The 23,078-nt window shown below is 39.4% G+C and overlaps 1 protein-coding gene across 1 annotated transcript in view; it reads left to right on the top strand.

The window, feature by feature from the left end:
* The window catches only part of LOC119885429 (cadherin-22-like), a 163,512-nt gene extending 142,451 nt beyond the window's left edge, over positions 1–21,061 (top strand). The window contains exons 11-14 of the mRNA XM_038695468.1: positions 7,756–7,873; positions 12,736–12,885; positions 13,239–13,340; positions 18,531–21,061. Coding sequence (XP_038551396.1) covers positions 7,756–7,873; positions 12,736–12,885; positions 13,239–13,340; positions 18,531–19,060 — 900 coding nt within the window. The 3' untranslated portion in view covers positions 19,061–21,061. The remainder of the gene's footprint in view (positions 1–7,755; positions 7,874–12,735; positions 12,886–13,238; positions 13,341–18,530) is intronic.
* The last annotated feature ends 2,017 nt before the right edge of the window (positions 21,062–23,078 follow it).

The following is a 23,078-nucleotide window of genomic DNA, read 5'->3' as shown; positions in this document are numbered from 1 at the left end:
ACCATATCCTGCTGTTTTAGTTGTTGCAGTTACTCTGGGTTAACAGTGTGATGCGATTTATGAAGTGCAAACATATAATTATCATATTAGAAGTAAATTCACATTAACAAATCCAGCAGTGGAGCAATTTGGTGCCATACAGATCACTGTGCTCAAAACACCCAGTTTCTAAATGGGCCTTCAAGATTTTAAGATGTGATACAGTTTAACTACAGTATGACCATTCAGTCATGTTTTTGAACAGACATAAATAATACAAATCTTAGTTTACTGATGTTATTGAAATTATAGATTAAAATCCCTCCATTCTACCATTCTGGATCCATGTCCTGATTTTCCAGTTTTCACAATCTGCTGAACCTCACTGAATGATACGAGAACACAATCTTCGCCTCTCAACCCATTCCTCGCCCACCTCGTGGTATTTATCTGACTAAATGCAGAGGGACAGATATCATATAGTGCCAGATGTGCAGAAAAAAAGGCTGGGTGGAAAGCCAAATATTAAGTATGGCCTGGGGTAATGGAGGCCTGTCAGCTCTACCATGCCGTCTCACAGCTAGCTGAGTGGGTCACTGCGACAGATCACCTCAGTTTGGCCACGGCACTGCCAACCTCCAACCCCTGGAGAGTCCGTTTGAAATAGCTAAATGTTAAGCCTGTCTGAAACACATACACATCACATCACAACATGTGAGTGCAACTCTTACTCACCCGCTGCGCCAACAGAATAAAAACATACAAAAACAAGCACACACACACACACACACACATAAGACATACAACAGAAGTGAGTAAAAGAAGCAAACCAACACAGACGAGGAAAAAAACAGACATACTCAGACAGTATTTCATGAGTAGGAGACTCAGTGAGTCATCTGTTCTACTCACAAATCGTCTCTTCCTTTTGTATCTCAAATGTTAGGACTGAATCAGACAAACCAGCTAGACTAGAGAGACTGGAATATTTACTGTTTCCAACAATACTTTTGGCTGGACCACAGCAAAGCGGGACCGCTATATATGCAAAACTCTATTCCTGACTTACTGACTGCCTGACAGCAGGAATCCACTGACTCCGGCTATGGCACGTTACAGCTCCGCCACGGTTTTGATGCGTCCATAGCCCGGCATCAGTTATGTCCTCAGGAGCACATTGACCATGTGTGAACACTGGCTAGCTTCATCCCCATAAAAGGTAGTGTAACATAGATTGTTTACCCATGTGTATTATATATAGACTCTAACTCGTCTAAAAATTAGGCTTTACAAAAAACAAGAACAAACTGAAACTGTATTGTCTGTTTGCAAAACTAACTAAATTCATATATCCTGTCCACTGCTTGTGTGGCTCTACACAAGGTGACAGATAGCTAAACAGATGTCTTAGACACTGAAAGGGTTAAATGATGAGTGAGACGTGGAAGTAAAGTTGAGGGCTGTTTACTTGTTTGTCTTCATCAACTTGCTTTCTTACAGTGTTTTTCAACAATTAACCAACACAGCAATGACATTCAGCTGACAGCAGTCTTAAAGGAACCACAAGGAGGTGCTAGCTGCCCTTAACATGTATAACATCATAGATTAAATGTCTTTAGTTTTCGTCTTTGTCAATTTATTTCATAGGGCCTACATAAGTCTAGTATTTTGGGTAGATATGAACTCCAATCTTCCAATTTCTTAGCTGTGGCAGCTGATACACAGCTTTTACAGTTGTCTTTTGTGGATGGTTGTTCATCAGTCCTAAGTGTATACATGTTTTAAAAATGTATGATGTTTTGTTGAGTTTTTATTACACAAAACACCCGTTTTCCAAAAAGACTAAAAATACCACTGAATCTAATAAAAACTAACCTTTTTTAAAAAATAAAAAATAAACTGAACTAGCAAATCTGCTATAAAAACTAATTAAAACTAAACTGAACTTGAAAACAAAATAAAAACATAACTAGTTAAAAATACACAACTATAATAACCTTGCTCTAGACATTAATTACATTTCTAAATAGAGATTTTAGCTACTGTTTCCATGCCACACTGACATGCCAATTTAGGCTTTCATAAATTAATAAATAAAATTTTATTTTTTTGGCACCCAAAAATTGCATCAAGTTCAGAGCAATGCAATGAGACATTTTAACGCTCGACTGGACATCACGGGGATGCTTTTGACCGCTGAAAATAATGGATGTGTCAACTCTGAAGCTTATAGTAAATCAATGCTTCACAGATGAACCTCTCTCAGTCCATTTTAAGTAGTTGTGTTTCACTGCCATCGTGAAATGGTTGATTTCTGCTCTGAATGAGAAAGGCTCCTCCCGCTCACAACCTTGACCTTTCAGACACAACTAGTGTAGATGGGATGTACTTTTGGGAAAGTCTCCCCTTCTAGCTTTCCAGAGATGCAAGAGATTTAAGGGGGTCAGGAAAGGGGACTGCTAGATAGAAATCTAATTAGGTGATTGTGCTTGAGGGAGCTTTGCTAGCTGCTCGATAAACTCCCACACGCTCGCTCTCCTCCTCTCTCATTTCCCTCTCTTGCTTCACTCTCTGTCTCTCTCTCTCTCTCTCTCTCCCCCTAAGCAGTTTGCATTCAACCCGAGATGCAGCCTGAGAGTCCCCCTGCTGAGGGCACAGTAACAGGATGCAGATCATGGCTCACTTACTACATCTTCACTACTGTTCATATTTCTTTAAAGATTCAAGTATATTCATCCCTCAGCTGATAATAAAGCTTTTGCCTTAAGTGTCTTCTCATTGCTCGTCATTCTTTTACCTTCAGACTGAAAATAAAAGTGAAAGGGCTTCAAAGAATAATGAGAAGATAAGATCAGGCCTGTTTTGGCATACAGCAAACTCAGTTGTATTTTTCATAGATCACTCCAGATTGCCTGGTTGAGTGGTAGTCTTTGCTTTATCCCAATGATCATGTGTTTATGTGTCAGAACAAATGCATGTAAAGAAGTCGAATGCAGTTAAAATAGTTAACTCCTACAAAGAACTACTACATTTCTCTGAAGTTGTTAGCCCCTTTGTGGGTTGTTTAGCCTGTGCCCTACTTCCTTTTCTGCTTTCAAACAAGCTGGAAAGTACATCTGGAGATTTAAATGTACACTGTTTGCTGTTTGTTGATATTTGGTTATATTTCCTCAAACGCCATCATATGATAATTTAGTTGATTCTTGTGTGTATATTGCAATATTGAGACTTAACTTGTCATGTGAGTTAGTCATGAAGTGATGTGGCAAATTTGAACAAATATCATTCTTATGCCACTACTATGCATCAGCAACTTGTGCTTATTGGTAATGACCAGAGCCAGAGCAGGAAGTAGTGTAGTGTTTATCTAACCCTAACCATGACGGGGAAGAACACTGGCCGTGTGTTCTGACACCCACAGCACACACTGAATGATGTTAAGGAACTGTAGTCAGGATGTGCCAATCCAGGTAGAAAATGTGATAAAATTGCACCGTTTCTGGAGCACTGCTGTACCTCGATACTGGGAAACAGGACATTGGCGTATCCTGACCCAGCAACTGCCAGTGAATACAATACATGTATTAACATGTAGGTTTTAACGCACATCATACACAGCTGGTGTATACACACACTGGCCATTTTATTAGCTCAGATCATCTCAAACTGTTTTGTTTTGAGCATAACAATGGGTTCATTGTACTCCAGTGGCCTCCACAGTCACCACATCTCAATCCAATAGAGCACCTTTGGGATGTGGTGGAACGGGAGATTCGCAGTTGACAAATCTGCAGCAACTGCATGATGCTATCATGTGAATATGGACCAAAGTCTCTGAGGAATGTTTCCAACACCTTGTGTGTACCTGATAAAGTGGCCAGGAAGTGTAGCTCTTAACTCTTAGCAAAGTGGTGGCCTAACTTTGAAAATATGGTACCTTAATCATATATTAGTTGCCAAACATGACTATTGTAGACTGTCCATTTGAAAAACATCAGCATTAAACATTTGGCATGTTTATTCAATACAGTATGAACATTAGTTCTGATATGTTAATAAATATCAAATTTTTAACTACTTATGTTTTTTTTTTTTTTTTTCAAGTTCACTTTAGTTTTAATTAGTTTTTATAGCAGATTTGCTTATTCAGTTTATTTTTTCTAGTTTTTGAAAATGCTTAGTTTTTATTAGTTTCAGTGGTATTTTTAGTCTTTTTGGAAAACGGGGTGTTTTGTGTAATAAAAACTCAACAAAACAAAGATAAATGCAACCTGGACAGCATTACAGCCATTTATTTTGCTACTGCAATATCTTGTAACTCATTAGGTTGCATCTTGGCATTACATCTTTAGCACATCTTTTCCAAATTTGCAAGAATTAGGGCCGCATTCTCAAAAGCAATAAAAGGCATCAAAGTTTCTGAAACTCTAGCAATCTGGACCACGGTTAAGATTAAAGATGTAATGGCATTCTCCACAATTGTAGTAATGCGGGCAGTAATTCCTGGTTCATTTCCATGTGTTTTTGTGTGTTTCTCGAGTGCAGATTTTGCAGCACGCGAATGAAGAAGCATGCGACTTACCCTGAAATCATGCCGTAGCATTTTGTAATTACAAAGTAAGCCATATTATCCCGAACAGCCTCTTTGAGCTGTGGGTATGACTAAGCCTGTTCTGGGTCTGTGATGCAATGTCAGTGCTGTGAAGCTGTTTATTGTGAAGGTACAATTGTGGCCCGGAAGTGTGCTCGGCAGTAGCTTAGTCACAGTAATGCATAGCTACCGCTCAGGCTCATAATTCAGAGTTGTGTGCAAAGCTGTAAATGAATGAGGCTGTCTCACAAAGACAGGCAACATGAGCTTAAATATCACACATTAAAGCACATGTGCGAGAAAGGTGTGGAGTATGTCTACAGTATTATTGTTTGAATAATCAATTTTCAGGTGGATGATAAATAAGGGGCAAATTTTTCCAGAAATGACAAGAATGAGAGGGAGATACTTTGGAGAAGATAAATGTGAAGGACAAGGAATCAGAGGAAACGGAAACCACAGTGATGAATACAGAGAGCAGGCTGAAGAGACAGAGAGGTGGAGGAGAAAAGATACACAGAGGAAGAGTTCAGTCCAGTAAACAAAGCCATGTTTAACATTTTATAAGTATCCTGCCCCTTAAAGAGGAGACTGCTACTGTAACAGCTGAGTAATGGCTTGATATATTTCCCTCGATCTTATCTGACATTGTAAGCTTTTGTGAGACCAGACAGAGGAATCACAGCCATCGAACATCCTGCTTTAATCATTCTGAGAAATGTCTCACTTAATGGTAGTTCAGGGGGTTGTTTGTCATGTGCGTCGCTGCTGATTTCTAACAGTGCTTCTGAGCAGTTCACCTGCGTGTGTTTATGTGTCGATTTGAAACAGAAGTGGGTGGAGGCGGGGGTGGACTGTGCAATTAAACTTTTCCTTAACAGGAAAAAAAACATTTATTGGGACATTAGCTTGACAAAAACAAAAGTATTAGTATTTCTCAAACTTCCAAATAAGAATGAACTTGGGGATCCTACAAGGTACAAAAATGAAAAAATCAGTAGTGGAGGTTAGAGAGATTGACTCTCTCTGTGTCTTTTCCCAGCTATTCACAACTTATAGAGTCATGTTTTAAAATCTCTCAATAAAGCCTCCCTATCCACTTTAATGTGTTCTGATTCCTCATCATGTGACTCATTGAACATTCAGAAAGATGTTTTCCAAGAAAGGCCTTTGTGTAGAGTAAGAATAGGCAAGTGAGAACAACTGTGTGTGCAATGGGAGTTTTGCTATACATACTTGCAAAATCTGTCAGGAAGGGGATGAGCTGTTGCCGAACAAACACATAAGCTATCAAAATGGCCAAGACAGAAAAGAAGGGAAATGAGCTTCCACAAAGTCAGTGGCAGCACTCAGCTTTTCCTGTAAACCAGGATAAAAACAATTATAGTGTTATTGACAAAATCACATTTGCCATATGTGCTTCGTGTCTACTGCATTCTGTGACAGACAACACACCAGATGCATGCTTGGTAAAAAACTACATTTTCAGAATGTATTTTAATCATGTGTACTAATCATGTGTGTCACTCATTTAGTTATAAAGCTTTTCTTGATTGTTCAAAATTGACTATAAAGGAATAGTTGACATTTTGGGAAATACGTTCAATCACTTTGAGGTGGAGAGTTAGATGACAATATCGTGATCTCTCTCATGTTTGTCCGTTCCACATATGACTTGAAACAGTTAGCCTGGAATTAAACAAATAAGGTATAACTTGTCAATTAGGGAGTACATATCATTTTATTATTTTTGATAGGCTTTAGGAAAATTAGACCAGCTCTGTGAAAATCATTTCACAGAGCTTTGTTAGGGTTTCCCTTGCCATGAATGAAAACCAACTCACTTCCTTTACAGCATTGAGACTTCATATTTCCCACCCGCAAACAATACTCACATAAATATTGTGGGAAAATCAAGAAAATCAAATTAAAAGAATAGATCTATTATTTCAACTGAAAAGAAAAGCCAGGTAGGCGAAATCTCAAGCTCTTGGCAACATATTCACAGGCAAAATGTAAAGATATTTTATACATAGCTTTCATTAACTCAAGGCAAGCAAGCATCATTCAAAGCACCATCAGACTGATTAAAGATTATAGTATTGGACTATATATTACATATAACAGTTTTCACAGTAATGTAATATAATACCACAAGAGGATTCAAGTTAGTTAGCTTTTAAGACGAAACATCTATGAGCCTGGCTCATCATGATGCTCTGCCGTCGGTCTACTGCCTTCTTACCATTCATGTAAAGATTTTTTATTTCTTTTAGAACACATTTCACTCTTGTACTGCACTGTATGTTGTCTGCAACTTTTCTACTTTATGTTATTGAACTACATTAAAGAGTAGATTTTTGTTTTTTGTTTTTTAGATTATGCAGTAAACAAAGGCGAAGAAAATCAAAATGATAAGAAATATGTGGACTCGCATGTACTGTGCCAGCAGAGGGGGAAACGGCCAACAGATGTGATGTGAAAATATCATTTATCAGCTTTTGGTTTGACACTGGCTGCAGATTAATAGAAAGGATGAATTGTCACTGAGAGGCCTGTGTTTAGGTGAAAGGATCTCCAGGAGATGTTTGATGTCTGTTCATCTGACAGTGTATCCTGTCTCACCTTGTGTCCATGCAGAGTTCTCAAAATTGGATCACAGTTGAGTTTTATCTTTGAATGTGGATCACTATTACATTAGATTGGAGGACTACACCCTCACTGACTCTCTGTGTCTTTCTTACTGTTCCTCTGCACATTAGCATTTTGACTTTGCTCCTTCTTAGAAAAAAATATGGCAGCCCCACAGAATATCTCTGTCCTTTACTGTTCAAAAAAAGCTTTTTTTTAGTGAGGCATTTTATGATAGTTTTGCATTTCTAACTTTATGACATTTTTTATATTGCTTAGTCAACCTTCTGGAAAAAGAAGTTGTTATCTTCTTGTGACTGTACCCCCTTTGAACTGCACTTTCATAGGAAGCCTTTTGAGTCTGTTGCATCCAAGTATACTTGCTCCACCTCACTCTCTCACTCATGAAAGAGGCATTTGAAATGTAAAGTGTAAAGTGCTTTTCATATTCATTTTCTTGTTCCTATTCAGTGGATCTGAGTAGAAAATCTAACCTGTTTCTTTTCCTTCTTGTCCATTCATTTCATCATCTGCTTTTGGTGCTCTTTCCTCAGCTAATTCACACCATCAGTGCGGTGGATAGAGACGAGCCACAGTCTGAACATCACTTCTTCTTCACCTTGGACCCTGAAGCCTCCAGCAATCGACACTTCATCCTGCGGGATGCCAAAGGTGAGACGGCAAAGGTCTTATATTGGGGTTATTGCATAAAAATTACAGCATAATTAGATTTTTGGGGTATAATTGGGGTATAATAACAAGCAGGAGTCTCTAAGGCCAGTTGTTATATTTTGTGTGTGTGGGTGTGAACATTTTGTGTGCAACAGTGCAGCAAAACTATTTTTGACTGACAAATGTTCAAAGTTATGATGAAGCTCACAAAGATGGAAGAATTTAAGATGATGTCACTATTTACCAGAGTAATAGGCAATGTGTGTGTGTTTGGTGAAATGATTGAATATTGAGTTTAAAAGACTGCAGCTCCAAAAACTTTGTCAAAATTCTAACCAATAGTTCCTGTGTCTTAGTTACCTAATTTAGGTGCCAGATGGTTGACATTTTTAAATAAGACAATTCATGGAGTACACTACCAGACGATTTTGATAATGGCAGGAGGCTTTTTCTATGTGAATGCAAAGTAGCAAATTTCTTTTTACTTGGCATGCGACTGATAATCAGGCAGGCAGATTTTTTTTATTATTATTTTTGGATAAACAACACCTGTTCTGGTCCTCAAAGCAGAGTAAAATTATTAGAAAGTGTTTCCTGCCACTCCATATCAGATATACTCTGTACTTGCAAAATAAAGTTTTACAGTCAATTTGACTATATTAACTGCAATGATAAGATGATATTTTTTCCCTACTGCAGTAACATTTTATATGAATGTCATTTTTCATATATTTCTGTTTTGAACACTTTGTTTAACATAAGATTTTCTTGATTCCTCTTAAATAGAATGTCAACAGCTTACATCATTTTCTCAAGTGTCATCGGGAAAATGGCATTCTGCAAAAACACAACATTTATACGCATCTGCACAATGTAAAAAAACATTAATATCACTGTTCCCGCCAGTGATGACTTTCATTTGTCGGGAATACATGTTTTTCATGCTTATCTGTGCTTTTGCAAACATGCTTGCAGAGCCCTCGTTTAGAGATGTGTACTTCAGTGAATGTGACATCTGGCTAAACCAAGATTGATCTGACACCAGGAAAATGTCAGGGGAGCAGCCCGAGCCAGGGAAATGTCACCGTGTGTAGGCAGCGAGGTCTGCTGCAGTCCCGCTCACATGAATGGATTCACACACAACACAAGCCTCGCGTAATGTACACACACATACTGTACACACACGTGCATAAACAGGAAGGAAGAAGTATGACAGAAGTGTCCATCTAGCTCTTTCTTTCTCTCCTCTACACATAAATGCGCGCATGCATGCACACACACACACACACACACACACACACACACAGTGTGAAGTCTACTTTTGTGTGAAATGCAGGTTTTTAGGTAGACCAATAATAATCAAAGTATATTCATGCTTAGATGTAAATGCTATACCTCCTGCCCCATTTCCCCAACACATACAAACATACACTCCCACAAATACACACATCTGTTTAAAAATATTTGTATTCACAAACACAAAAACCCCTATAGACCCTGTGTATAGACAAACAAAACCCCACACAGACTTTTTATCCTCCCACCCTCCTTCTTCCACTCTGGTGTCTCTTCATGGACACATTTGTCAACCTGTCACTTTCAATCTGTCACTTTTTCCCCCATCACGGCCTCACATTGCGTTCTGTTTCCATGCTTGACACACAATGATGAAAAAGGTATTTTTTCCCCCCATGTTGCTAAATTCTTTTAAGTCAGTGCTGGCAGTCTGTAGAGCAAAACATCATCTTTACCAAATAAACTTTGTTGTCATATGAAATAATTGACATAAATCTTCAAACTCATGTTGTCCCCTAGTCGAGCTTTAAAAGAAATCTCATGATATGAAGCTGAAAAAACTCAGCAGGTTTTGTATCACTTATTATATTTTTTTGTGGTTTGGTTAGTGACCGACATTTCAAACACCTTACTGCAGACGCACCACTGCGGGATACATTGACAAAGCATGAATGGCAAAGCTAAAGTGATATAACATAAGAGGAGTCATATTTTGCAGTACAACAGCCACACAAAGTCGCTATAGCAATCCTATTCTTTATATACTTTATATTAGACTGGGACAAAAATTCGGCCTGGGCATTTTTGGCTGAAGTAAGTGACTGCTGCTGTGTGCATCTCGTTTCCTTCCAGCAGTCAACCTTACTGTAACCTTGAAACCAGTTGTTTGTACATTTTTTTCTGATTGTTTAGGCGCAATTTTTGAAACTTAGTTCAGCAAAACAATTCTTGCAAAACCCTTCAACCTCTTTTAAAAATGTGTTTTTGCATCATGACAGTACACACAAACGTCTTTGAGTAAGCACTCGAAGTAGCAGCTAATGAAAAATGAAAACTTGTGGCCTTTGTGTTTTCTGTGTGTAGGGCATATCAGTTTGCACTAAAGTTTTGTCATGCATGTAAACTCACATACATACAACTGCCCAATTGTAAATGTAAAGTATGGATGTGTGTTCCTCACTTGTTTTATATGAATAGAATTTATTTTGAAAGGGACTCTGTACAGCTACATTATTCAATGCAGAGAGACTCACTCTGTTGATGTTTTGGAACACTGTGTTATCAGCCACTATGTTGTTCTGTAGTTCTTTAAGTGTGATGCAGTTATTTGCAATGACCATATTGGCAATGTTGATCTCTGGCTCTAGGCTGGGTTTTTTTTGCAATTCTGTAACATTTGATTGGTTTTACAGTGGTGACAGATTCTTATCATTACAGTGCATATTACTGAACCAGTACCAGTGCTGTATACAGCACTTACAGTTACTTGCCACTTCTCATTTCAAAATAACCAGATGATACCTGCAATGGTATAGCGTCTCAGATTTGGTAGAATTTGTTGCCAGCCTCCCTGAAGCTCATCCCATGGTTGACAATATGGTCAACCACAGTTGCCCTGACTTCATCAGTTATGTCCCTAACTTCCCTCCCTCTTCCCCTTCCTGGTCCTCTCCTTCTGCCACATCCTACTTTATCCTGCCCTCTCCTCCTCTCACTTCTTCAACTCCTCATCATTTTCTTCTTTCTTCTCCTTGTCCATTTCCTTCTCTTCCTCCTCTAATTCTGTCCCCTCTAAAGCCTCCATTGCAAGCCAAACTTTTTTACCTGCGGCCTATTCACGTGTTAGTGCTCAAGCACTAAAAAAGTGTTTTCACTTGTGTCAATGTGAAATGCCAGTTGGCGGAATAGTGTAGCAAAATATAATAATATTTACGGTGTGTTATTGAATTGCAAACTGAGTGTAAAGCAGCGAGTTGTGTTTAAAGTTGTCTAAAGCAGAGAACGTGCATTCAGTTTGGCACACTGGCTACAAGTGTTAATGGTTTCAGAAATAGCGCATCAAGAATGACTGTTAATTATTAAAGTATTTCAGCATTCAGAAAAAAGTCATGCCAGCAGTGTGGCTCTGGAGATGGCAGTGTCATTCTGTTGGTCAGTCCACGTCTTTGGTTAAGACTGAAATACCTTAAAAGGTATTGGATGGATTGCCATGAAAATGTGTACAGATATCAATGGTCCCCAGAAAATTAATACAAATGATTTTGGTGATCCCCTGACTTTCCACCTGTGTTTAGTGCTAATTAGCAAATGTGTGCATGCTAAACTAAAATGGTGAGCATGGAAAACATTATACCTGCTGAACGTCAGCATGTTGATAGTGTGAGAATGCTGACATTAGCATTTAGAGCAAAGCACCGCTGTGCCAAGGCACAGCCTCACAGAGCTGCTGGCTTGGCTGTCATCAGATATAGTCCCGAATGTCAATCTGGATGGAGAAGAGAAAAAAAATTATATATATATATATATATATTTTTTTTTTCTCAGTTCAGAGTTGTCACTTCACCTATTTGTTCCAACAAGGGCAAACAACAATTACTTAATTTACTACTTTAAGAAAAAGGTGTCTGATCAAACTTTATGTATGGCCAACCTTTCAAATTTATTGTTTTGATATAAAATTACAGATGCCTGTATACACATGTAGTCTATATGTATGCATATGTCTTAGAGAGAATATTTTTTTTCTAGGAAGAGAATGCTGCGTAAAAGTCAAAAGGACAAACTCAGGGGCGTAACATCCCCTACATAAACGCTAACATGAAGATTGTTCTACTCGTGCCAGAGAAGCTCTGAGGTGACATGGATAACGGTGATATATGTTCTGAGAGATGGATTGCTTATCCTCTGTGCAAGTCTACCCACAAAGCTTCTCTGACTCTATTTGTCAAAGCCTCATCCTGTATTCTGCATTACATTTATCTGTGTCTCCAGGAGAGGGCTCAAATATACAGCGGTGAAGTTTAATTTCAAATAGTGGCTCTCTCACGCATTTTCTTCTCCTGTTTTTGTAAACACATGATAAATGTTAATAGCTCAGAAGCAGTTCACTTCCCCCGGTGAAATCATTCAACCCCAAGTTAAACTTGACAATCCTGACACTCTTTGCCTGGAGTCCTTGAACTATGCATTGTAACAAAAGATTTATTCAGACTATGTATAACAAGGTTGGTACTTTTGTCCTTTTCTTTACCACTTTAGCACTTGCAACTATTTTCTTGCAAAGTTATTTTCATTGTTATTTTTTTATCAAATGGCAAACATCTTACATTGTCATGTCAAATCACTACATTTTCCATCAGTACAGTCTTGAGTTCAAAGGAGACAAAACAATAAGAGTAATAAAAGCACTCACTGGATGGAGATTGATCAATTCTACTGCACCCTGGTAAAAAAAAACAGACATCGGTGAGCAGACAAAGGGGCTTTGATCTTCATATTTTAAGTGTCTTTTGTGTAATTCTCTGTTTTACCATGTCTCCCCCAATACACTCACACCGCCCACTCAGACAACACAGCTGGCATCCGAACCCAGCGGTCAGGCTTTAACCGCTATGAGCAGAATGTGTACTTCCTGCCTATCCTGGTGGTTGACAAAGGGCCTCCCTCCCTCAGCTCCACGGGCACCCTGACCATTCATGTTTGTGGCTGCGACACAGGTGAGTGCTACTGGAGGAGCTGCACCATTACTAACATTATCATCACTGTCACCTTGTGCATCTGCAGCAGCAGTACTAAAAGGTCATCCACATGCCATTGTTTTCATCAGCAAACAGGTCTTATCAGCTTATATTTATGGAGTAACAAATAAAACAAGGCCACAAATCTGCAGACAAATGGCCCCAAATCCCAGACAAACAGTGATTTAAGATGAGTGAAAATATAATATATGCATGCTAAAACCACAGCTTATTCTCTTGATAAAACACTGCCTAATCCTTGTCCACTGAACTGAGTCATAACTAGTGTTGAATCTGTACAGTAAATGCCTCTCTTTATTTTTGCAACACAGAGGGAGCCATCCAGTCCTGCAATGCCACAGCCTATGCAATGAGTGCTGCTCTCAGCCCTGGGGCACTTATAGCACTGCTGGTCTGCATGCTCATCCTTATAGGTAAGTAGATGTACAGTATGTATGTGGAGATGAATAGATGGCTAAATGGATGGATAGGCACAATTTATTGGTAATTCCTTTCTGGGGTCAGTGCTAAGATCAATTACTCCAGCAGGACCACCAGGTCACTTTCAATAGTGGGATGTACTAGTAAAAAGGAAAGCATGAGGGCTGCACCTAAAGACACCACTCCATGCCCTCTGCTCACAAAATCATACGACCAAGCATGTGTCTTTTAAGGGATAGACCACTTTTAGGTTATCTGTATTTCACGAATACAGTTGCACATGCAGTGGCAGAAAAACTTTGACGAATGACATAGAAAACAAAATCGCTTTTTCATCTTTCTTCCATGAGCAGCTATCCTGTTGAACATTTTGTTGCTGCTTTTATGTGGAAAAAGCTTTTGTTTAGACAGGAGCATAGATGATGCCTGGGTTTATGAATGATATCAAGCCACTTTGATCCTCAGAACACAGACGGAGATGGAATGAATGGGAGTGGTTAGAGAGAGAGCAAACAGCCAAAAGAGCTGCCTCAGCACTTGTATACATCTGGAGCAGCAAGCTTTAAATAGACAAGGCTTTCCAGACAGTCTTTGATTTTTATACACTCAGGTCACACATGCACACCCTAACATACACATGCACGCACACTCTCACCCTCTCAGAGACCGAAGAGGTTTAGTATTGTCATATCTGAAAATTTTATGAGTTACCCCCCGCCCCCCCTCCCCGCTTTACATCTTATCATCTAACTCCTCAGTGACAGAAAGAAACGACAACGCTGTCACAGTGTTTTGTCTCCCCCGCTCGCGCCTATACACGTTTTACATTGTGCAGGCAGTGAATGATGGATGATGTGACATCAGGCAGCTTTAACTGTGACTAACATTGCTATATATTTCTTTTAAGAGCTTCTCTAATGAGAGTTGTTAAAACTCTGCCTCCATTAACCAAACGTCCTACTGAAGTGAACTTCAAAAGCAGAGCATCATTTATTCATCATGGTTTTAAAAGCCTCAACAAAAATGTTGTGTACAAATCTGAGGCAACCTCTGCTGGCTATAAAAAAAAACTGTTTGCCTGCATATCGTTGTTTTGGTATTCTGGGCTAGATGACATCCCCTCAAAGACCTGAGTTGCAAACAGTTCTCTGGCCTTTAAATTTGTGGAAAGCTAGACACTGCAGAAAAATAGAGTTACATGGTACAAAGATTTTTTTTTTTTTTCATTGCAGCCTTGGCAACTTGGATGAAACATACATTACACAGAGTAGCATACATATGCTAAAGAAAGTGATGCTTTTGGTATTATGTCATGTTTTGTACTATTTTGATTTCACTAATGCAATGATGATTCCAATAGTGTCAGTGACTCTAATCGGCGCTAAATCCATGCCACTTTGAGTGACTCATACTGACTGGTAGAAAATGGACTGAACACGCCTCATCAAAGCACTGAAGGACAGGCTAAGTCTGGCTTCTGACAGTCATCATGTGGACAAAAAAACCTTAGGGCTGCAGGGTTTGGGATCAGGGGCATGAGCAGTGTTTTCACAACTATCATGTGGTGTGAATAACATACGGGAGCGAGGCATGTGGCAGCAATCTTATCGACTGCACATTACACTTTCCCTGTTCCTGTTTTACTTACCATGTGCACACATGCGCAGATTTAGTATGTGTCTGCTCCTGAATGCTAAGCACACATCCACATGCTTAGACAAATCACTCCTCACCTATTAACTGCAGTGCAATCCGTTCTCTCAATGCGCAATTACTGTGTGCACCATGTTTTCACACACACACACACACATACACACACGCTCTGTCTGCGCACACACCTAACCAGCCAGCCAGCTCTCCCTCTCTCCAGAGGCTGGACCACCTCTATTACATCAATTGTTGGTTGATGAGAAAAATGAAAACAAATTTCTGCCTAATTACCTTACAAACAAACAGTCCCTCCATCAGTTCATTTAAAGGCCTGATGTGATGAATCCATTCCACTGCGTCGCAGCATCTGCATGCATCCATTCCAATTACCTCCCATCTGCTTGTGATGAACTCCTGGGTGGGGGGGAAACCAACGCAGCCCAAGGGTAAATTAACCGTCTTGGCTGGAAAGCGTATCGCAACATCTGTACACATGGGGACCAGCTTTGTATGTATAGGAGGCGTCTATACACAGGTACATATGCTTCCTACAAAGTTAAATTCTGTACATGGCATTGTATTAACATTGCCTGGGTGTGCCAATCTCCAAGTTAAATAGGTTTTCAATAGCTTACGGTTCAAGCATATGTGTACCTAATAAGCAGCAACATTCACATGTGATAAGTGAGGAAGGGTTTTTCAGAAGTGAGGTTATCTGATCGTCTTTGCCACATACGGTCACATGCTCCTTCAATACTATTTACGGAAGAAGTAGCCGATCTGCACGTATAGGGTAGTTCACAGCATCAAGTTTTCTACCTCCTATTATTCTCCTCATTAGTGTGAATTTAGCGTAATTGTCTTGGCACTTGTTTAGTATGCATGGCGGTGTGCGCCTCAATTTACCACAAACCATGACTGCTTCCTCAACCCCGTGGCAATTAATTCGCCCCATTCAAGGAGGAGAAGAATAAACACAATGGTTACAGACACTGCTTTCCCAATGGAGCCCAGTAAACAATGCAAGAGGAGAACTAATGTACATTATCAGTCAGAGATACTGCATAAAATCCCCATTCAAGATCAGCAAGGCTCTTCAGGCTGGCACAGCTCTTTAGGCAAGGAACACACGGGGCGTTTTCACTCCGCAAGTTAGTTTTTAGGCCATTTACACCAAATGAAGACAATTACTGGGAGCAGCAACAAGTCATTTGTACAGATTATATGCTTGAAACAGATTTTGCACTTTGCTCAGGAGAAAGAAAAGACTACATGGTGAAACATGGTGTTTTATACACACATCCTGACTTCCAAGGTCATTTTGAAAGAGTGCATTTGTCCATGGTCTTTTTTCATGCATAATAATATACTTGCTTTAACATATGTGAATTTCCTGTACACATCACATAAAGGCTTGACACTGATCTAGTTTGACTGTGAAACGATGTGGGCATATCTCATTTTCACAATGTATGGATGGGTGTTCTGGTGGGTTCAGCCCATCAAACAATATGTGCCATCCCAGACAGCAAAAGTCTCATTATAATTTATAGTCTTTTTATCTCTGTGGGCTTGTAGGCATTTGTTTTAGGTAACAGGCTATCTGTTCCAGAAGATGCATGGCGCCTACTGGTTAATGATCTATCTAAATGTCCTTTCACTGGCATCCCTTTTAGAGTCGTTGCTCATTGTCCCTGCTAAGAGGAAGACAAAGAGTTTCTTTCCACTGTTACACAGTAACGTAGTCCATAGCTGACTGGCCACAGGAAACACATCCTGCTGCCAATCAAAACTCAATAACCGAGGACAAACATTTCCATCTCTACATCTGATTACCATCTACTTTTTTTTAATCACAGAAATCCTTTAATAATAAGCCTGATTTTTATCACCAATATTACCGTAATTATTTCTCAGCATGTACAACAATTATCAAATGGCCAGTTTAAAAAACACACGCCAACTAACTCTTTACTAATTCAAATGCTATTGTGATGTAGGAGAACAGAAATAAACATCTTCTGGAAAGACTCACATTTATTTTGATCAGTTATCCATCATAGATGAGGAAACAAATACTACTACTAGCTAATGTGAATTCACGCAGTGCAAAAGAATAAAAGGTATTCAAATTAATATTGAGCTCTTAAACTGTAGTTGTACAGGCTCACTTTCTGGTCCAGCTGTTTGTAACTTTTCCTTTGCCTGAAGGTAAAACCCCACCTTGTTGACCTTTTGATTTAATAAATACATTTCTGGATAATATTAATAAAATTATGACAATGACAATTTGAGAGTATTTACCCGGTACTTATACACCAATCCTCGTCCACATTCTTCTTTGTTTATTAATTGGATGATTTAAAATAGGCTTGATTGTTGTTAATCTATAAGACTATTAAAATGAGTTTTTAATTATCTTTCTCATATTTCTCAGTGTGCGTAATTCATTCATAACTGCCTGTAATATGTTTTTATCATCACTGAAAATGACATTTGATGTTGCTGCAAGTCTGAGACAAGTCTGGTGGAGAGTGCAGCCCCAAGGAGGGATGGTGGAGTCAGGGGGTGGGTGTCTGAGCTAAGTGAGACATGTCTAATCACAAATTTAGGCAGTAATTAAAATAACTAAGCTGAAATTAAAGCCTCATTGATTTATCTGCGCATACAGCCTTTGTTTTCCTCTTGTCTCACTACTCTATAACGTGATCCAATTGTTTCCCCTTTTTTTATCCAAACTTAACTTTCTGAGGTATTTCTTTCTCTTTGTAGGTGGTTGCCTCTGGTTTTATGTAGTCAAGGAACCACAAAGTCTTCGTTTCACTCGACTTGGATGAGTATTGATAAACAGACTGGTCTCCATTAGGCCTTTTGAATCATATTTCTGGGAAAGGCAATCAGGATTGCGAAAAAATCAATGCTCATGCATTTGAAATGTAAAACATGATAATATATTATCTTCCCCTGCTGTGCCTTTGCCCTGAGAGGTGAAAGCAAAGTTACAATGGGAGTAGTTAGAAACTTTGCCATTAAAAGTATGTGCAAATTCATCACACATGTGTGATGTGCAGCCCTATACAGTATGTACACATATAGTGCAATTACTTTATTTAGAACAGTTGTTTTTAGTATTGAATTATTTGAATCTGGGTGTGGTATGTCATTATTCTTAGCAAGGTGAAGAGGAATTCCATTTTTGCATGTATGTTCTTTAAACTAGTCCTGACAACTCTAAATCTGAGAGTTAAAACCATTGGTATCAAAACACTTGCTGTAATCCCTTAAATGGGAAACTATCTTTCTCCTGGCTTTTATCTCATGCTATTGTTCAAGTTGATCTGACAAATTCATATTTAACCTTTATGTTGTGTTGTGTCACAACTTGAGGTTGCGAAATGTGCCAACACTTAAGAATATCAAGGTTTTCTTTGTAAACTTGCACAATTAACCTATATGCATTTGACCAATAGCGTGTAATTACAATGATGGTCTTTCTCCCTCTCTTTGTCTTGTTCTTTCTCCTTCACCATCAGTGCTTGTCTTGCTGATCCTGACCCTGAAACGCCACAGGAAGGGCCAGAGGATGGCGGAGGATGAGGAGGATATGAGGGACAACGTCATAAAGTACAATGACGAGGGTGGAGGAGAGCAGGACACTCAGGCATACGACATGAGTGCCCTGCGGAACCTCTATGACTTCCCTGAAGCCAAGAGCTGTGACTCTGGCTCGGACATCCGCTCACTGCCGCAGTGGATACAGGCTAGCCGGGTGAGTGCTGGTGCAGAGGGAGCTGCAGCAGCGGCAGCTGACTTCTCCCTATTCAAAGGCTACATCCGAAAGAAGGTGGAACAGGCAGATGCTGACCTGTCAGTACCACCGTACGACTCCTTCCAGACTTACGCCTTTGAGGGCACCAGTTCACCAGCGCTTTCACTCAGCTCCATCCACACTCTGTCCACCACGTCGGAGCAGGATTTTTCCTACCTCAGCGACTGGGGACCACGTTTCAGGCAACTCGCAGGTTACTATGCTCCAGGAAACCCTGAAGAGGAAGGGTCCTAGCACAGCTTCTCCTCTGCAGAGAGACTTTTAAACTCCCTCCTCCTGTTTCTTTTTCTCTGCCTCCTCTACTCACCCTCTGGCACTCTACTGAGATCATCAGAGCCAGCACTGTGTACTCCTTAAAGACAGAGCGCCACTTCTTTATTTCTTTGAAAGAAAAATCACAGAGAGTCGAACTTTGACTTCTGACACTGTTTTTTGTGAGTTTTCGGACTTAAGCATGAAAGCTCTGGCGATGACATGAGAAAGAGTAAAGAAAGAGCTATCCAGTCCCCAGAACTGATATTTAGTCTGAAGGACTACGAGAGAGCTATGAGTTCAGAGTATCAACATTACGTAGGTAGGGGTTTAATCATGCCAAGGCAAACTGTCTAACAAACATGTATTTATTTGAGGAGGAAATATTTATGTATTTATTTGTTTTTATGTAGTTATTTATTTATTTATTTACATCATGATCACTATGGTAACTGCAGTGAACTCTGCTGAAGTGCTAAAGTAAAAGTAAAGGGAGGAGGACATTATGAAAAGAATGAGAGATAACATGCATGGAAGACAGAAGGAAAGAAGGACTGCAGTGGCCAGAAAATACTGGTGCGGAGGTGAAATCTGGGTCATATAAAAATTACGTTCTAGAAAATATTTGTATTTATTTTCTATGACCACTTTTGTAAAATAACCAACTTAAGACAGATAGATGAAAAGCAGAGGCAAATAGAAAGAGTGCAGGCATTGCAGAAGAAAAGAGCTGCCAGTTCAATCTGAATGGTTGAGACTGACATACATTTGCTGTATTTTAGTGATTTATAAAGTGTTTTTTGGAGGTCACAAAATGAGGACAATTGCGTGTTAACAATTTCTTTTCATACCCTCTCCACAGCCAATTGTAAGGCAATAAGGCACAAACCGCAACAGTGATTTAAGAAAAATTACTGTTTCATGGAATTGGCTGGTGGCCAGCTTTGTCCTCCAGGGAGCCAATTTTCATTCCAGATTTGTGTGTGAATGTGTACTATATGTTCAATTCATTTTATATCCTGAAACATTTGATTTTGCTTTGGGGGAGGGAGGGGCAATTAGTGACAACAGGATGGTTGTGTCTAACTGAGAGGGAGAGGGTTAATGGACTGGTCACATCCACCTGATATCCACAACCTTTTCAATGTTGACCTTAACTTGCAAATGTATGGAAAATTTTAAAAAACATGAAAACAAATAAATATTTAATTTTTTTGGTAAAATCCTACATTTCGCTGTGTGTAATAAACTACATTATACTCGGTGAATTACTCCATAAGTGAGATCACAGTGATAAAGTAAATAGAGCATCTGTATTACTAATTTTTGTTTGCCACTTGCTGAATATGTCTCCTGAATTATGAATAATTGTGGAGCTAGCTTGTGTTTACACCAGGGGTAGATTCAGAGAATGGTCTTAGATGGAAACAAACAGACCATATGACAGGCCACAGCCAAACAAAGACTCTCCTCTCAGCGTGGCTCCCTCCTGGCTGCCTTCTGCCATACTACTGTAATTGTCGTAGTCACCAGAGGATGCTGAGGCAGATGAAGTTGCTTTCATCTTTATGATCTGCTGCTAAAATGGCCAGTCAGACAGTGGCTGGGAATCACTTTCAATTGCTTTCACAACTGGGTTTTAAAGAATATGTCAGCTTTTTTCCCCAGTCATTAGTAGGTCTACTGTATCCACTGATTTCTGAGAGCTGTCATTGTACTGTGTTTCAAACATAAATTATCCATCACTGCTAAACAAAAAGAAGCTTTCTAGACTTTAACTGTTCTGTTATGGATGAAGTGGCTGCAACTTGGAAAAATACAAAGTAGTGCAGCTGTCACAGACTTTTTGTCTGTACAACCAAAGGAGTGATGCCACAATAAAGAAATGCAGGTTTTGCTAATTTTACAAGAGTGTCGCAATCATAGTGTGATAACAAATTTGCAATTTAGGGTTTTACTTATAATATGCTTATAAAAATCTGAATGACCAACTTAAAAGTGTAATTCACCAAGGACATGGATAAATGGGCGTCCTGATGATGTGTAAAGTAATTAAGTTACAGTAGGTTAAAGTTCAAACTTAAATTGATTTGACAATTTGAATGACATTTTACATTGCTGCCGTTATCAATATGCAGCATACTCTATTATACTGTATTGACCTATACTCCTGCGGTGTATGTATTTATTTGGGTATCTTTGCCAAGGAGTGATTTGGCCATCCATTATTAATACTAGCCTTTAGCCCAACAGCATTTGCTAACTGACAAGCAAATGCCATGGTCTGGATGGATTTACACAGATATAGGTCAGCATGAGCTTCACAGTCACAATCATACAGGGAGCGGTGAATATACGTGTGCCTTTAAAGAAACTCTGTACAAGACGATGTCATCCTGACGGCTACAGGTCATGTGACTGATGCTGTGAAAGCTGAGTAAGCACATGTTCAGGGGAAGAAAGCACCTCTGGTCACTTCAGTCCTATTTTCCCTGCAAACAAGCCTTTGATTCATCTTTCATGATTGTCATAGAAAATGTCACTCCTTAGTGATGGCCTGCACATGTGAACATATGAATGTGTTGCCATAAATCAGACCCCCCCAACCCCAAGGGCAACATGAGGCATGTCATTAGTAATGCAGATAGATGATTGGTGATTGACAGTTCTCCAAGGGTGCAGCTATGTGCACATTAACTATCCTCTTCTTTCTGTACTTGGCAGGGTAATGACAATTGATTAAGCACTGGGGGGAAATATGAATGTGTACTGCAGAAAATATCAATCATATATAGCGTAATGGCTGAATAGCATTAGCTATTTAGTTTTCAGAGACACTCAAAACAAAAGCTTTGTTTTGAGTGTTGAGCTGCAGCTTTCACCTTCACTAGGGTAACAACAAATCCATTTAGCTAAAATACAATGCATAAGCAAACCTGACTTTACCACAACAAATGCACAACAGCACTCTGACAAGCTGAATTAATAAAGTAAGCTGACTATTATAGTGAGATGGCAATTGACACTACAAAAACTGCACTTAGGTTGAGGATTGCGTGAGCGTGTGTTATATTCACAAAATGACACTTTTCCCATTCCCATAGAAGAACTTCATTCAAAGCATGGATAATGATGAAGTCTGTATTTGTTGTTGTTGTTTTTGTGACAGTACGTTACTGTGAAGATCATTCAATTTATTTTATACAAAATTAAATAGAAAAAACAATAGTTGCATTTATTTGTATTGTACTTCAAACACTCAGGACTTGAAGTGCTTGAAAATCAAACAATACAGCCTTGTGATATAAAACAACATAAAACATAAATGAGAGAGTAAGGTAAGATAAGAGTAGAAAAAAAAGGAGAAACGCATCAAATAACAACATCCATCCATTTTCTAAAGCACTTTGCTAGTTTAGGGTTGCAGTGGGGTAGGAGACTTTCCCAGCATGCATTTGTCGAGAGGCAGGCTATTCTCTGGACAGGTCGCCGGTCAATCACGGGACTAACACATATAAACAGGCCCAAGGGCAGAGTTTCCAAGAGTTACCTCCTCACCAAACCTGCATGGCGTACCTGGAAGAAGTCCACGCAGGAACGTGGATAATGTGCAAACTCCACAGAGAAAAAAGCCAGCGGGAAAAACCAGGGGCTTTTCGCTTTGAGGCAATAGCTCCATCAAATAAAAACACATCTACCCAAATACATTTTAAGCCCTTAAGATGATATTGATTCTGTTATTGCCCAAGCTCCTCATGCAGGTTGTTCTAAATCATAAAGGCCCTAATGGAAAAGGCCCAGTTACCCCTTCTTTTAATTCTAAATGTTGGATCAGCTAGAGGGTCCCTGCTGGAGGATCAGAGGATGTGCACAGCCTCATAGAGAGAGAAAAGGTGTGTAGTATAGCCAGGGGCCAGACCAACCAATGACCTAACCAGGCTTTGAAGGTGATCAGTAAAATTTACGTGACAATTTTGCTCTGTGTAGGCTGGTGACACGG

Source organism: Micropterus salmoides, unplaced genomic scaffold (assembly GCF_014851395.1).
Source record: "Micropterus salmoides isolate LMB-PRFRI ecotype aquatic unplaced genomic scaffold, ASM1485139v1 Ms_hic_scaffold_4, whole genome shotgun sequence".
NCBI lineage: Eukaryota > Metazoa > Chordata > Actinopteri > Centrarchiformes > Centrarchidae > Micropterus > Micropterus salmoides.
This window is presented reverse-complemented; position numbering and strand designations above follow the sequence as displayed.